This window comes from Xiphophorus couchianus, chromosome 8 (assembly GCF_001444195.1).
Source record: "Xiphophorus couchianus chromosome 8, X_couchianus-1.0, whole genome shotgun sequence".
NCBI classification, from domain to species: domain Eukaryota; kingdom Metazoa; phylum Chordata; class Actinopteri; order Cyprinodontiformes; family Poeciliidae; genus Xiphophorus; species Xiphophorus couchianus.
The window spans coordinates 24,428,967-24,447,031 of NC_040235.1; the positions used below are offsets into that span (position 1 = coordinate 24,428,967).

The 18,065-nt window shown below is 39.6% G+C and overlaps 1 protein-coding gene and 1 long non-coding RNA gene across 5 annotated transcripts in view; one reads left to right on the plus strand and one right to left on the minus strand.

The window, feature by feature from the left end:
- The window catches only part of pde8b (phosphodiesterase 8B), a 54,748-nt gene extending 39,753 nt beyond the window's left edge, over window positions 1-14,995 (minus strand). For 3 of the 4 annotated variants that reach the window (XR_003596475.1, XM_028024987.1, XM_028024985.1), the window contains exon 1: window positions 11,016-11,827. Coding sequence is in view for 3 of the 4 variants with exons in the window: in XM_028024987.1 (XP_027880788.1) it covers window positions 11,016-11,300 (285 nt within the window). In the remaining variant the exon portion in view is untranslated. Of the gene's footprint in view, window positions 1-11,015; window positions 11,828-14,743 lie in introns of those variants that run through there. The other variant, XM_028024988.1, reaches the window with a different exon arrangement.
- LOC114149277 (uncharacterized) lies at window positions 10,667-13,569 on the plus strand. The gene is made up of 2 exons (XR_003596477.1): window positions 10,667-10,950; window positions 11,822-13,569. It is a non-coding gene; the product is annotated as an uncharacterized LOC114149277 (long non-coding RNA).
- Window positions 14,996-18,065: the final 3,070 nt, after the last annotated feature.

The window sequence follows — 18,065 nt, forward strand, 5'->3', positions numbered from 1 at the left end:
AACCGTCCACCATGACGCCGCTATCCGTCATCAGTAATTAGGCCTACAAGGGATGTGTTTTTGCCCACATGAAATCTCAAGTACCCACTACAAATTTCTAACATCACCGTCAAACGACCAACACTTTGAGAATCTCAAGTGTCTTAGTTTGAGCAGAGTCATCGCTGCTTTACAGTAGATACCAAAATTGGAAAGGATTATTGCTGATGTAGAAATAAATATTGTACATACTGTAGAAAACAACTTTGCCATGCTTGACCACATCTCTTGATCTATAATGGCACTGATTGCAAATGACGCCACTGTTGCCTGACGTTGCCATTTAGTGTGTGTGATGTTGGAAGATAAGTGTGTGTGATGTTGGAAGATAAGAGTGTGTGATGTTGGAAGATAAGAGTGTGTGATGTTGGAAGATAAGAACGTCCTGGGAGATTTGTTGCAATACTCTTCGATACAGAAGCACAGTGTGGTGCAACTTTAACAATAGTTGAAATGCCGAGGACTCAAATTGAGAGGACAGAAAGCAGCGCTGGTTGAAAGGTACATTTTTTTACTGGCTATGTTATCTGGGCATACTTTGCCAAGTTCATTGGTTTGTTTTGCTTGTACTGCTCCTGCACTTCACAGGGTTACCGCTCTTGTTAAATTAAAATAGCCGCTGTGCGCTGTTCTAAATTTTTTAGTTTGACAACATTTGTGATCAGTGCTATATGTGACCTTGCCACAAGGTACAACTGATGTCGGACTCTCTTTTGGATGAAGAACTACCTAATCCTCAATGTCTTACGCTATGTTCACATAGGAGGGAAATGCAACTTATATCCCACTTTTTCACGGCAGTCCTAACGGCCCAATTTTGATCTTTTCACCCTCAAAAAAGTTTGATTTGTGGTACTAAGTTGGATACATATCCAATTTATATTTGTTTTCTTTTCAAAGGTTGCTTCTGGCTCTTGTCGCGTTTGAGACTTGTCAGACAGGAAAGTGGGTTACGAGAGAGGGGGAAGACATTCAGCAAAAGTCACTGGGTCGGGAATCGAACCCATGACAGCCGCATAGAGGACAGAGGCATCCGTATGTGGCTCAAGCGCTTTACCTCTACGCCACTGCCGCACCCTAAATATCCGATTATTTTTAAAGTGCTTGCTGTCAGAACGTTCATGTCGCATTTTGCACAACGTTTATGTCATTGATGTGAGACATGCACGATAATTCTGTGCCAGAAGAAGTCTGGCATGTTAAATCCAGATGTAAACAATGCTACAAATTAGAATTGTGAAAGCCGATGTCGTTTGGTTGGAGAGAATTTTACTGAAGTCTGGTGCAAATGCAAAAGTAGATGTAGTGACCACACCGATGTGATGCAGGAGTCTTAAGAAGACTGACGGAGTTAGGGTTAGGGGTTAGGGTTACACTTCATACGGATTCAGACAGTGGGGAAAGAGGGAGGAAACAGGATGTTTTAAGGAAAAAGTAGAGCAATAAGGTTAACAATAGGTTAATTTAATTTTACATGTCTGAAAAAGGTTACAGAAGACATGGTGAAAAAAATAATAAACGTTAAAGAAGAGGGGGAAACACTTGTTAATTGATTTTTATAGTGACGCAAATCATTAGGTAGAAAAATAAAAATGATAAAAAGAATTGCTTTTGGTTTCGTTGATGTTTAACTCTATTTCAGTTCATTTTCCTGGCAATTAAATTGACAACATTAAATAAGCATTTCTTTAAGTGCCCTCTAAAAAGCAAATTTGTGCAAACTGGACATCATCGTTGCCATGGAAATGGGCCCTGAAAACATCAAATTACAACCAGACGCATCCTCACCTACACGCCTTCACATTGTGTTTGTGTCTTCGGGTCACGAGTGAAATAAAGACACTACTGTAAAACCTCTAAAGGAAGATTCGGCCATTGATATTTGTAGCTCAAATCTAATCAATCTGAGTCCTGAAATGTTATCAATTTCAAACTATCGATGGTTTTTCGATAGTTCAATAGTTTCAAAACTCATTTTATATGTGTCATACAAGTTAATCCCACTTCATCACCTATAAATGAATACTATAATATCCTTTATTTAAACAACAAAATGATTTTGAAAAACAAAAAAAAAGTTTGAAACTGAAAAAAATGTGAAACTAAAAAAAACAAATCTACAATTTGAAAAAAAAAATTGGAACTGGAAAAAAGCATGTGAAGTTGCAAAGAAATATGTTAAAAACTAAGATTCCAAACACAAAGAGAAGATTAGTCATGTCCTTAACTGGTAAATATTAAGCCATTCTCTCCTAGTTACAGGATACCACAGACGGGGGCCCATCTAGGATTATCTTGTCACTGGCCGGACTTTTAGCAGAAGAGTTCTTTATTGTTCAGACTGGATTTGGTGTAATTTGGATCACAATCCTTGCAACGAGGCTTCATCTTATCGGCAGATCACATGGCCTTTAATAGTCTGGATAGACTTGAGCTTGGCCTCGGTCTGTACACTGCTACACATTTCAGTCTTATCTGCAGCGATTCCATGAAACCAGCGACATGCTCTCACTTATCATCTGATGCTCTGACACAGCTTTCCTTTGTCATGTGAGAAAACGTTAACAGCTTTCTCACTTTGACGTACACTACTAAATAATACGATCATACTACGAGGAATGACCAGGAATAAAGTCCTTTTGTTTAGTTGCTTTGTGCTAAGTGGAGTGTGAAAACAATGAAATTAAATTTCATGGAACCATAACAAAAACTTCTCCAGACATTAATGATGAAGCAAAACCAGCTAAAGATATTTTTTAAAATCCTCAGTGGACCAAGTGAAGTAGATTTATCATCCATCACATTTTTTTGTGGATGTCGCTTGTGCGTCAGATTTACGGGCGTACCAGAAACTCAAAGACAAAGGTTCCATATTTGGACTTTTGTATGTAAAAAACCCCCCCAAACAAACAAAAAGGCAAATCAATTTCTTAATTAAAAGCATTCAAATCTAAGTAATTAATTAATATGTCGAAGTCCCAACCCTACCTACATTTTACAAAAAATGTTTTTTTACAGGTACCAACCTTGAGAAGCTCCTGTTGTATTTAAGTGTGCTGTATTGGTGCATTTATCAACTAAATTTGTAATTCAGGACATTTATGTGTGTGGTAAAAAAAAAGAAGAAACATTTCAAATCAATTCAGTCCGTCTTTCTGTATCCGATCCGTATCGGACGATTTTAAACCTCAGATATTGGTATTGGAAGTGGAACAAAGTGGATCGGTGCATCCCTAGCTTACAACAGCCCTACAGTCACTGCACGTCTTTTCCCCAACTCCAATCCATGGATCATTTGACACAAAACACAGTTACTAGTCAACAAGTAATTGTATTTATTTCTGGTTTAAGGTAGTTTTCCACCATTTTGTTCGGAACTGTTAATATGTTGGTGTAACGTTTTTGATCAGCTACACTGTATTTCTGGCTAGTGATTATGACACTGCCCGTACAAACAAAATTAGATGAAAAATAAATAATAAATAGCTAGATTTTTTTTACAGCATAAACAAACTGTTGCACAAAGGTTTTCATCTTTAGCAAAAAGCTATGAGTAAATCAATACTCACAATGTGTGTACTGTATATAAACCACAACTTCATACTTTCCTACATACAAAGACTTGAGGATCTGAGCTTTGCTTAACAGTATCTGATGGGGTATTTTCATGAAGTCCAAATAGGTCAAGACGTTCAATAATCTTTTCCTCTGGGAACAGAGCACAGCCGGTTCTAGAATGGTTTGAATGAAGCTGTTCTACCGGGCTTGGACAGAACCAGGAATACACTGCTGTTATTAAAGCTCAAGATGGTTTGCATTTACTCTGGAGAAATGAAACAGGTTTGGGAAATCTTGACACCCTTTGGTTCACGGTGTGCACGTCCTCCACGCGTATCTCAATCAGCCCGGGACTGTCGCTAATTGATGCTGATCAAAATGATCAGGGGGGTTAAACGACAGTGACGGACAGACAAAGGCTCCAACTCTCCAATCAGGTGCCATCGAACCAGAGCAGGAAAAAACAAAAAACGAATGGGCGCAGCAGCATGATGTCATTGAAAGGGCTGGAGAAAAGCCCGAGTCAGGGGGAAATAATGTGGAAATTGTGACAGAACAGTGACATGTTAGTTTCATCCAGCTGGTACATACATGTAAGTATACATGATTATGACCATTATACGAAATGATTGCGGTCAGCGCCAATAATTGCGGCCGGCGATTATGTAACAACTGTGACAGGCCTAATTACAACCAAACACTGCATAACTGTGTGTGGAGAGATATCAGCCAAAAGTTCCCAAAAACTCTTTTTTCTTTTCCCCACACACACAAAAAAATACATTCTGATCAAGTCAATATGGGATTTTTTTAAAGAAAAAAAAATAATTTAATTTGAAACAACAAAAACAGCAGAGAATGTCACGCATATTACTGTTTGATGTACACTTCTAAAAAAAATATGCATAACAATTTTTTTTTTCACTGTCTGACTAAATTAGGGCAAACTTTTCCTGTTTGGGTTAAGCAGAATTACCAAAATATTCCTATTGGCTAAATGCCAGAAGATATTTTTTATTAAGAGTTTTGTTTTTTCCTCCATTCAAATTCTGGAGTTCACATACATTTCATTAGTACTTGTCTTTTAAACTGTATTAAAATGCTTAAGCATTTTGGGTTTCCTTCAACAAACCTCTCATAATAGCTTGCAGGAAATCTGGTCCATTTAACAACTTGTCCATTCAAGTTGTCATCGCCGCCATGACTTATCACGTGAATAAGCTTGTTTACATGTGATTTTAATTGCATTTCTTATTTAATGCAAACACTGCAATTGCGAAATTGTGCTGTTGGTGTACATTTGTAATGGAAGCGCAGCTACTGACTATAGATTCTTCAAAATCGGATTGTGGCCGGTGAAACTTTTACTCTATTTATGAAAACAAAAAAACGGAGTGAAAGTCTTTCCACTACAGCTGTGTTTCCATTGACCACATAACTGCGCAAATTGGAATTACGAAGATAAGTCCACTTAATGGAAACTTGTTAATTTTGAGGAAAAATAAGAAAAAATACTTAACATTTTTCAACAAAAAGTTTGGTGCTTGGATACGGTATTTTCAGCCGTATTGAAATTGGTGTATTTTGCAAAAATGCAAAGAAAACGTTTTTTCCACATCAAATGTGACCAACAATCGGATGTTACTACTGGTGGAAATGACAAAGAAGACAACAGGAAGTGGTAGGAGGCATGGTTTTTAACGACATATCATGTGACCAAACTCCTTTATGTGTGATTTTAATTGTGTTTCTTATTTAATGGAAACACCTCACTTACAAAATTGTCTTTTTCTGACATTAGGGAATATCGATAAACATTTGTGCACATTTGTAATGTGCACAAAGACTGACCTGGTATCGTCTCATCGAGTGAGCTGAATGTATTGCTACTACAGCCCCACTGATCTTGAACTTTTGCACAATTATTATGGTGAGAAGTTGCCAGTAATACTCTGATCTGTGTATTGTAAGTCAGCGACTCTCCACAAAGCCCCCATGGTGTTGTGTCTAAACCAGCTTCGGCTCTTCTACATGTGACCGTTCGCACCCCCTCTGCACTCACCAGAGGGGTAAACAGATCAGTTGTACATGCAAACATACACAAACACATATGTGCGCGCCTACACACTTGCACAGGAGTGTGATCAACACCGTGGCGGATGATCAAGATCCTGCAGGGTGAGGCAGATGGTTTTAATAATAAATGGCATCATTGATCGTCTCTTGGCGATGAAACTGGGTGAGAGCAAAGGAACAGCTGACAAACCAACACACTCCACATGCACGCACACACACACACACACTGACTGGGCAATAAAAAAAAACATCTTGATCTATAAATGTATTAAAAGCCTTTAAATGCTTCTCGCCCAAATATCACTGGAGAGAGACATCAGCAAGGAGAAACAGGTATTACAGGATTATATGAGAAAATGATGCTATACCATGATAAATCGCTTTTTCCTCACAACCCAAACACTCACTGCGACCGTTAGCATCTTCGGTATTTAAATAAGTGCTCAGTGTGAGCATCTGCCACAGGAAGACTATGCAACAGACTAGCAATCTCATTGGCATAAAGTGTGAAACCATCACAACAATTATTACATTCCAAACTGTCTTTTCCCTATTTTATCATTGTACAAGTCCGCCTGCCATCAAGTCCTGACAGACAATCTCTAAAAAACTCAAACTGTTCTACTTCCTCTTAGTGCTCCTAATGCATCTGCAGAAATTCACCACCTCTGGTCAGACACAACCAATCAGGAGCCAGAAGGAAGGTCTTAGTAACGTGCTGCTCTAATCTGACCCCTGTTTTCAATATCTGATGTTTTTCTATTTCCAATCCAGTAACCAGATTAAAGTTACTCATCCAAATCACTGCGCGTCACTACGTTGGTCATTTTACTTAGTAAACAGATATATTGTTACTTTCCACTTGCATCTTGAGGAGTGTAATAAAACCACGCAGAGACAAAACCGTAACCAAGGCAGGGAGGAGAGCGATGCGTGTTTTGTGACTGGAAATAAAGGCACTAGTTTGAGTTTTTCAGCTAAAGACGACAGTATCAAAGTGCTGGCGACAAAGTGATACAGTTACACCGTTGAAAAGAGGGAAGACAGAATAATAATAATAGTGATTTACTGTAGTATTTCTCTCATACTGCAGTTTAATGCAATGATGACAGAGCGCGAAAGCCCCCTAGTGGACGATAGACCCACTGCCAATCGATCCCAGAATAGGCTTAGTAGCCGATTGCCGATATGCAGATTGCAATAAAATGACACATACAATAATATGTGGAAAATAATAACTTTTCAACACTTTTCTGAGTGCATTTATATCATTTTTAGGCTTTTATCAACTAATATGATTAATATCTATTGCTTTTTTTTTTTTACTATGAAGCTTTATAATATAAAATCAACGTATAACCACTGCAGAGAATCTTTTAGTACTAGGGGTATAAGAATAATCTTCCAACGTATCAAACGTCACTAAACTATATCACATTTGAAGAAACATTTAGAGTAGCAGCGTGGTGCAGTCAAACCGGGTGCACAGTACACATTTAAGAGCCACGGTGAGCCTTCCTGAAGAGCAGTGGATCACTCTTTTGTTTGATCGAATGAACAAACAGAATTTGCCACTAAAATTGTATCATGCCTGTGATTGTAATCGTATCAGCAGTCTCTGCTGAATGAGCTTTACTTCGCGGCATCCTCCGTGGGCAGTCGTTGGAAACGTGGTGTCACTCGGCGGACATTGGAAGTGGCTCTTCCTCGAATGTCTGAGAGACAACTGTAGTTATCCAAGTCGTGAAGTACATGCCGCAGGCAAGTGAAAGCGTCCGGAGAAGAGCTAGCCGCAACACAATGCCGTCAGTGTTCTGTCATCGCGGCTGTAAAATGTCTATTTATGGACAACAAGCACGGTGTATCTTTACCATAAGGATGAAAGTTTGGATCTCTAACGTTTAATTACGGACAACAGGTCAGTCTGAGCGGACTGAATCCAGAAGTTCAGAGCTAAAGGAGGGAGAGTATGGCAGGGAGAAATCCGCTTGAAAAGGAGGTCAGCAAATACAGATGCAGAGATTTCACATTACTGTTACATTTTTGTCACTAAATATAAATGATAACCCATAGGTAGAGTATGGCTGAGTATGTCTCTTTACGTTGAAATCCTTAAACAAGGCAACCGTCTCATTACAAATTAGACAAGCACAATTGCCTTGATTTTCAGTGAAGAAGTATTATAATTCCCATCTCTCTTGAAAGCGGCGGCCCTCACTGTAAACTTGTTTTCTTTGCAGTGGCCATGGCAGAAATGAGTGGAGCGGGGTTCGCTGCACGGAGGCAGACTGATAGTATTAAAGTGGTGCTGCCACCATTTGGTGAAAGGAGGAATTATAGTTTCAAGTTTTATGATTTATTTATTCTGTTTCACGGTGCAGGCGGGCCATAAATAATACATTATAAGACCGAAGCTGCGGGCCGTATGAAATCTGACTGCGGGCCGTGATTGGCCCTCGGGCCGGACTTTGGACATGCCTGACTTAAGTAATCAATTTCTCTGGCAATTAAGCGATTAATCGGCTAAAGAATTGCCACATTCTGCATATTTTTCATTTAAGCTTATTTTATACAATATTATAAATGCATTACAAATCAAATCAATCAATCAATCCCATTTTAACATATGAGTTATTAGTTAGCAAAAGGTGCTTAATACGAGATTTTTTTTTCCAATGAATTTGAACTTGACAAAACTAAAAATATACCACGTTTTGGGTTGAACATGAAGTTGCTTATTTTTAATCGGAAATGAAAAATGTATATATTTTTTCAACAGCATTGGCTCAGTTACTGCTCTGACTAAGATGTTTTTTCAGCAAAATTGCCTTTTGAGTCTGTGTAGTTAACGACTTATCGGCTACTAATTTAGTCGACGAATATTTTAATAATCAATTAAAATATTAATCCGATGAATCGTTTTAGCCCTACCTATATCTGCCGGCGGTATGAATACATTTGAGCTTGACTGCAGTTCCTTATGCTGTGTATTTCCTTCTTTAACAGCTTTAACAGTGACCGCTTGAAGTTTTTTTTTGTGACAAGTGGATGAGACACTTTTATTCCTTAAACGTAAAAGCTGCAGTGGATGTGAGGAATGTCATGCTGGGTATTTTTCACATCAGTCAGCCACTCGACGTCTTGTAATGTTCGCAAAAACTGCAGATGGTTCAGCCAGGTGCTGACCAGGGACGTCAAAAATACTCATAGCAACTGGGTTTTATTATCACTATTATTATTATTTAACGTTTACTGTCAGTTTTTTTTTCTTTTTTGTTGCTGTTAGCTGAAGCGTAGCTCGAATGGCTTCGTCCCGGAAGATGTTCCCGGTCTCAGCTGGGTCAGAATGGGTTAACGTGCTCTGGGAGTCTGATGACTCGATCATCTGCTGCGTCGCTTCTTAACAAAACACAACAATATCCTCTAGGGTTTGATCATAAATAGCAAGATGTTCACATGCCTCCTCATGAGAGGGATCACTGTGAAGCACACATATAATTTTATCACAGGATGTGATAAGGAAACCGGCCAAGTCTCAGTTGGATTTTAGGGCTTTTTACACCAGCATACAGACATTATCATGTTACTTTGTGTTAGCTGTTTGTTTTTCTGGTTAGAGAACTTTTATATAAAAGTAGCCTTTAAGTAAATTTAACCTAACGGATTATAAAAGCTTCCCTTAAATATAAAGGCAGAGCTTTGACTATTAAAAAAGAACCAAATAAGTGCTAAACATCACCCTCTTTATTTATTTGCACCCCCTTAAAATGGAAGTGAAATAATCTAATATTGAAATTGTGCAACCTTTATTGCCTGTACATTTAATGTAGTGAAGGAAGTAATTGTTTTTGTTTGTTTTTTCTTTATAGGATCATAACATGCCACCTTTTAACTGGTCAAACTGCACCTTACTGTGTCACTTCCATCACTTTTCCCAAAGTACTTTTCTTTCCAGACTGAGTTCACGTCTCCACGTTTAACAGTTTGAGCACAAGGCATTCGTCTTTAAACAGATTTCTACACAAAAGGCAAGATGCTCACACATATGTGAAATGTAAAAGCAAAACGTAGAATGATAGAAGCACAACGCAAAGAAAGAATGTAGTGGGTTGACTTCAATTACATTAAAAGGGAAGTCTGCAGGGCTTAAAACCTCTGTACCCAAACATTTAGCAAAGTGACAAAAGGAAATAACTTTCAGCAATTAGATGCAAAGTGACTTCCAGAATAGGAGCACTAACAGTCTGATGTCAGCTCAATGATACAATGGAGAGCTGAGACGAGCATTAAATGACTCAATTCATGAAGCTCGGGTTACACTTTAGCATTAAGGCCTAACTGGTGCAAGTTGGGTGGGACTCCAGATTTTGGGGGGCCTACATGCCTATAACAAGCTGACTTCATTTTACTTTGTACGTCTGTAAGCCGCAACTTTTATCCCGTAAAATGTATCGAGCCAACTCTGACTAATATTTTGTCATTTCTGTTAATAGTTATTTTTGCTTGCTAATTACAAGAAAAGTAGAATGAGACCTAACAGAGAATTTGTAAATTTGTCAAACAAGCAGTCCAGAAGAAACACATTATAATTTTTTATCAAGAGCAGTATTTGTGTTTGTGGAGCTATGATTGCTTCACAAGTCACCTACTAATGTTACCTTAAAAAGTTTTATTATCACAATAGAACTATAGAATATTATGATAAAACTTTAAGCCCATATCACTCACCAATGGTGTGAATCATAAAACAATATTCAAGCACACAACTGTTATTTAACAACCCATTGTAACTGCCATTCATGGGATGTAGGGCACCAAAAGAAGTGGTCCAAACTGCCCACAGACCAACATTTTATAAATCCGGCCCTGCACAAAGGGCCATTTCCACATGGTTTCGACTTTATTTGTGGCTCCTATACAATTTTAAATAGCTGTTTGGGTAAAATAAACCAACCTCTATGGGTTAAACTGTCATCAGAACTTAAATCGGGGCTAGGTGTTTGTGCACGAACCACCTGCTGGAGCAACGTGACAGAATGGATGTCTCAGACCTTTTAGCAAAGCAGCTACTGTCACACAACTTCAGCATCATTATTACACAGCAGCTCTCCCTGCTGACTGTATGGATGCAGACCGACAGATACAATGAATGAGCTCGTCAGATTCAGGAGAACACCCGCAGCATCGGGCCCTCCTGTGGAGAAACCAAAACACAAAGGCCTCCACCGAGTCTCTATTAACACTCACGACACGGACGCGGCGACTGCGTTGTCTACGGTACGAAAAAGAAAAAGAAAAAAGAAAAGAAACCAGACCGCCGTTCGGTATGCCGGTACCGGTACCTTAAGGCTGGCGAGGCTGGTCTGGGTCTCGGCCTCGATGCGGACGTGCCCCCCGCTGTTCTCCCTTCGCTCCCGGTGCGAGTTGTTGCGCGAGTGGCGGCTCTGGTAGGTGATGACCGAGGGGATGGTCTCGGCCGCGTCCGTCTTGATGAAGAGCCCGTGCAGCGTGGCGGCCGCCGTGCCCTGGGAGATGGTGGTGGTCTGGTGGGGGGAGTTGGACTCGTCCGAGTCCCGGCAGTAGATCACCCCGCTCTGAGAGACGTGGATGCTGGGAGCGCAGCCCATGCCCGCAGCCTCAGCCTCGGCGAGGTTCGCCTAGATCCCCGGTAGTGAACAGCGACTCTCGGGTGCCGCCTTCCCTCTGGTCCGCCGCCGCCGCCGCCGCCGCCGCAGCAGCAGCTCTCCTCCGGGCATCGGCCGCGAGCCAGTACCGGTCTCTGCTCCGCTCCGTTTGGGAACATTAAGGAGTAGAAACGCGTCCAGTTTCTCCTCAGCCTGCGTTAGTGCGGGGTCTTGGATGTGGCTCTCATTTTTTTTGGAGGGGGACAAAATGTTTTAATAATAATAATAATAATGCCCCTAAATGGGTTTAAAACACCTGGCTGCTCCTCATCCTCTCATCCTCTGTAGCATGCTCCCATTTTTTTCCCCCAGTCTGGGTAGAGAACAAGCTCTCAATGAAATCATTTCTCTGCCTCTTCTTTAGTTCCTGTGCTTGCAGATCATTGGCCCTGGTCCATCTCATTTTCTCCTCCCTCCGTCCGTCCGTCCATCAAACTAACATTATATCACTTCTATCTCTCCAGAATAGAGCAGAATCTCCCAGGAGGTCACGCTCCGACTCCAGGGGTCATTTAACGACTGCCACCATGATGAATTAGAGGTAATGTTGTTAGACTATTGAAGGTCTTCTGAAAAAGCATTTACTTTTTAAAACCACGTTATCTTTATACTTGTTTGTTTTGTTTTTTTTGGTAAAGATTTATGTCTTGAATCTACCATAGTTCCTATATGGGTCATAAATAGAATTAGGCCAATAACCTAACTAGCCTGAGCATTGATGACATAATAGATGAGCAACACCAAACTGATGTTGATTGGCCTCTTGGAAACCTCCCTGTTAGTCAAATCTTTTAAACGACGCTGGAGAAATGTCCAGTTTTTGTAACATCTCTGTTGTCCTTTATTCCTTAGAGAAGTGTTTCACTGGCAGATTTTGTAAAAAAGAAAAGAGAAGAAAATTCAGGAGTGGCGTCTTGTTGAAAAGAGAACATTTTTATTCTAACAAGATGTGAAAATAGGCTCTTCTGACAGATTACAAACCTGTTATAAAACGTGTCTTATTGTGTAGTTTTCCGTCTCCATTTGTTCTCCTCTTGCTCCTGTACATTGTTTTTGAATTTTGAACCCGAGTCAGCAGATACGGACAACAGTTCTGTGGATGCTTAAAATCTGGTCACAATCCAGCAGCTAGAAAACCTTAAGATTGGTAGTGAATGTTAAAGACGGTTTGAAATGACTGCTGTGTGGCTTCAGTCCAAAAATTCATTCATTCACTCGTTTGCAACTGGTGCCTGTTAGACCACATTGAAAACATAGAAATATGAACTTTCTATCAGCCTCCAGGCCGCGGGAAATCACGCACTTCGCCCAGTCTGGGCTGTTTTTCCGACCCCTAGCTTTGGTCCTGTTTCTATAACCAAACAGCAGGAGAAAACTGAGGGCATGTGTCAAATTAAAACAAAAGCATTAAAATTCATAGTGACTAGTTGCAGATCCTCTGTGGTATTCCACCCACAGCTGTTTCAACCTCTTACTGCTCCCTCTGAGGACAGTCAGTAAGCAAGAAAACATAAAAGGAAGGAAAAAACTCAAAGTGATAACTTTTTGGGAGACACCCGTATTCCAAATCACTTGACAGTTGTGTTTTTTTTCATGTTTAATCCAATAAAGGAAAACTGAATAACTGTTACATAAAGCACCAAAAACACTATAAATGTGTAGTTAGGGTTGCAGATTAAATGTAACTTGAGGCTAACTCTGGTTTACTGTCCTACATTAAATGGCAGAAATTATGCATTTATTTTACATGATTTCTGTTTGATTCAATAAAATTAATATGCTAACTACTATTAACAACTGAAAAGGTGCTTAACATGCGATTTTTCGCATGTTAAGCACATGTTTTCGCATGTTTTTTTGACCAGGTGCCGCATGAAGAGTTTTGGGTAAACGTTTATTTGTCTTAAATGCAAAATGTATGTCTTTTTTGCTCAGTTTCGGCCTTATTATTGCTCTCTGTATGTTTTTCTTTCATCAGATGGTTTCTTTTGGAGTCTGTGTGCTCCAGTTAACAATTAATCGACAACTAAATTAGCTGACGATTAATCTCAATAATCACGATTAATCGGAGTAATCGTTTCGGACCTGTCTACGCCAGTCCGAACGGTGCTAACAGCCTCTCTTTTCCCCAGATGCTGCAGAACCGTGAGACCAGAACTTATCACCACTGTACACGTTCAGTATTTATTGTAAATAAATCCTTTCTTTTTTGCGTCCTGTGTATGATTCTGCAACGTGGGTCCGTAAAAATTCCCGGCAACGTGGCAACCGATGGGAAGAAATCGCTCTGGTTCACATGCAGAAGGTCGCGTGTGCGCAGGATAAACTGGCACCGCACGTCGCCCCGAACACATCCTCAATGTGAGATATGGTGGTGGCAGCATCATGCTGTGGGGGTGGTTTTGCTCACGAAGGCCAGAGAAGCTGCTCAGTGTTGCAGCTCCGACCGGGTCACGTCAAAAAATGTTCAACATGCAACAATTACTGCAAAGTTCAAACGCAGCAAAAGACGATTCTGTAAAGATTTACACTCAGAGGAGTCTGAATGCAAATGCGTGCCACACTTTTCAGATTTTTCTAAAAAAAATACAATTACACGGGATGTTATGTAATCACTCAGTGTGATCTGTCAGAAAATTAATTATACCTTTTAAATAAATAAATAAATAAAAATCAGAAAATCCAAAAATATAACCCGGAACGTTTAGTGTCAGAAAAACTCCTAATTTCTACGACTGACACTTCATTCAGGTTGGTTGCTTTAGCCGCAAAGTTACACAAGGATTCAGATTTAATTCAGAGGCGAAGCTGTGAGGAAACATCTCAAAACCTGGACATTTGAAAGAAACGGATTTCCACTTTATAGTAATTGTAAACGGCTTTTTAAATTTTTTTTTTAAACAAGTCGCGTGTCCCAAAATCAATATCACAAGCTGTACCTTCAAACAATCAAAATGTTTGTTTCAACAATAGTCTAACTTACCTTGTTATTTAAAACTAAACTCCCTATGTATTGGTCAACAGTATCACAGTTTATTCTGTTAAGGTCGCCCCCTGCTGGTCGGCCTGTTAAGAGCAACCAGTGTTTAAAAAACGAAGATGCAACACATTTAACATTTTAAAGTTAGGAAAATTTTTGTATCACGAGTATTCGGCTACTTTTTTTAAAAAGCAGTTGTTCTTCTAAATTAATTCGAGTGAAACATATTTCACTGTTTCTCCTAATACTTATTAAACCAAGAAAATAGTAGAAATATTTCACTTTTTATAAAAAACTTTTTTTAAGTAAATGTCGTTGAAGGTGAATGTCTGATACAACCATAAGCAAAAGCAGGTAAGTTAAACACCAATATTAGAAAAATGTGAGTTCGTGACCTCCTTCCTACCTTCACAGGTCCATTGAGGGACAGCTCCTCTGTGGACAGTCCACTCATGTCTCTACAGCCACGCAAGTCTGACGCTCGACTAGAAATCAAACGGAAGCAAATAACCCCCCCCCCCCCCCCAAGCTTTTTCTCTCATAGAAAAGAGCAGCTGAAGTCTTTACCAAGTCCCGTAAGTCTGTCGAACTTCGCCGTCCCTCTGGGTTCGGACGGCTTCGGGCGGACTCGGTGTCCGTGCGGCCCTAGTGTCCTCAGTGCACCGCAGCGTGGGAGCACTCACATACACGAGCCATGTCCGGAGCAGCTGTGACTGTAACTTTGGAGAGATGCTCAGTGACCAGTTCAGCGATTTTGTCCGAGTGGAAAATGTGCAAGACGTATCTCTGGAGGAACTGCTGGGATCCGTAACTCAGGTGGGAGAGTCTGGGCGGGGCTGTCCCAAAGTCCCCGGGAACCATTTCTGACCTCTGGGCTGATTTTGTTTCAGCCCTCCAACTGCAGCTAAAGAATGAGGGCAAATTTCCCAAGTAGCAAACGAATTTTCAAAGGATGTCGGCTGCAAGTCGAAAGCTGGATGTGGGTTGTCTTTAAGTTCACTCTGAACATTCACTCAGTGTCTTGCGTTTCAATTACAAATGCGCCAAATGCTGCTAAAGTTTCCATTAAGTAAGAAACGCAATTAAAATCACACGAGCAAGTCTGTTCACGTTTTAAGTCATTAAAAAACACGCTGCGCTACGATCCTCTAACTACTTCCTGTTGTTTCTTCTTCGTGGTTTGCGCCGGCGGCAACATTCGGTTGTTGATCTTGTGGCTCGTGTGACGCGACAGAACGTGTTTCCGTTACAATTTTGCAAAATAAATCAATTTCAATACGGCCCAAATAAATAAATAAATAAATAAAAATCACCTCGTCAAAGCGGCAAAAACCTTTTAGCGAAAAACGAGAGTTTGTTTGAAATGAAATTGGCGAGATTCCAGTCCAGTAAACCAATTTATTTTTTTAAATGTCAAACTGCGCAATTCCATGGTCAATGGAAAAACAACTGGGACAAATTATGTTTTTGCTGGGATTTTATTCAATTGGTTTTTAATACCTTTCAAAAAATTTATGGTGGTTACAATTTTATTTTATTTATTTATTTTTACAAAAACCCAGGAGGAAACAGGTGGTCGACGCAGACGAAGACTTTTGTTTTAAATTTGAGTAAAAGTATCTTATAACTACCTGCCCTGTGACCATGGAGGGATGGATTATGAGATATTTTGTGTAATTTTTTGTTTGAACCCCCCCCCCCCCCCAAAAAAAAACAACTCAAAGGTTTTATTAATACATATTTTGTGGAACAAATTGAGAAAATAAAGGATGTGAAAATTTACTGCGCCAGTTAAAGAATAAGACACATTTCCAAGCTAGCAAGTGAATGCTAGCTAAAGGTGTACACTTTACTATAAAGTTTATACTTTACCATAAAGTATAAAGTGTAGTGTGAAGTTTTTTAAACCGACCTTTACATTTTAAAAACATTTTATCATGCATATAGTGCAACACGTTCTGTTTTTCTCATCCTTTAGCATTAAAACATTAAAAAGGTAGTTGTATTTTCTTTTATGAAGAAGAATGATTGATTATTCTTTTTACATATATAGTATGTTTTTAATACAAATCTATATTGTGTAAATAAAGCTGGATTAAGTAAACCTTTCATATTAGAACTGATAACAAAAGACAGTTTGGAGAAAATGGTAAAAGTTGGTTTGTTGCAGTTGCATGAGAAGTCCAGCAGATGGCAGCCGAGGTCAGTTGGTCTTCGCTTCCACCCGTGAGAACAAGCACGTTATTGACACATGCTGAAAGATGGACAGCTTTAAATATAATAAAACAATATTTGCTCGGTTTTTGCCATCTAATGTTAAGTAACGAAAACGGATGCTTCACTTCTGGACTTCACACGTCAATCAAACATTTCAAAGTGACGTGGAGACAGACAGGGAAGGGGAGAGGGGAAAAAAAAAACTTTCCTGGGAGACAGAAGGAAGCAGAAGATGATGAATGTGCCGGAATTCCGTTTATCCGGAAGCTGGATTTCAGCCTCTTCTGCTTCACCTGCAAGAATCGCCAGCTTAACGCCCCTATGACATAAGCAGGCCTTTGTTTGTCTAAATCTGTATTATCCATGCCTGAGCTGAATCCACACACACACACACACACACACACACACACACACACACACACACACACACACACACACACACACACACACACACACAGATCAGAGGTTTATGAAATTGATGCATGAACGAGGCTTTTTTCTTTTTTAAACCTCCGTGGTTTATTGTCCATGTTCATGTTGAACAATAAGTTCTGTTGAAGCAGACCTTTCATTGCGGTCTTTCTTTTTTCTTAGAATTGTCCAAAAACAAAAAAGAATCTAATAATGAATTATAGTTATGTATGAATTTAATTTCTGCCCATTTTTTTTTATATGCAAAGCAAACAAAGAAACACAAGTTCAGTCAGATTGAAAGCCTAAGAGCAACAAATTTGAGCTCTTGCCCCTCAGTTAGAGTCAGTCCTGGACTTTGATTAGGCCTTTGTGAACATGCTTTGATCTAAACCGTTCAAATAAAGTTTTTCTTTCCGGATTTATCTCTACCCGATGTCCCATTTATTCTCTCAATTTCAGGAAAAGAATCCCCACAGAATGACGCTGCCACCACCAAGTTTCACCCTGAAGATGGTGCGTTCGCGGTGTTGCACATTCTCCATTGTTCCTCCTATTTTCTCTGAAAGAAGATGGAATGAGGAATCAAAAAAGTTAGGGATAAATAGAGACGTAAGTGATTAATTGATGAACAGTTGAGAGCAAGAGAAAGATTTTATTTATTTATTTATTTATTAGATATTTAATAACTAGAACGTCAGAAAAGCCAATATTTTATGAACGAACGACATTGGTTTCCTGTCGTCACGGCAGCTAAAAAAAAATAAGAGTGCATTAAATTGTTATTTGTTGGGAGGTTTCTTTTTGTTTTTGTTTCTTTTCTGTTTGACGAAACGATCTGCTCATGGAAACAAGCTCATGGAGCAGATAGCAGCAGATTCACAGCGCCGGGGGCCAATCAGTGTGACTGCGATGCTGCGACCCGACTGTGAGAAGAGCCCTGTATCTGCTCCCCTCCTGACACTGATAAACAGCTCAGCTCAAATTACATCTCAGTGCAAAGCTTCAATTTTTTTTTTTTGCTAAGGAAGAGAGATTTCATGTATTATTGCTGAAAGTATATCGATGTTTCTAAATCACAGCGTGAGCTGTCTCTCCTT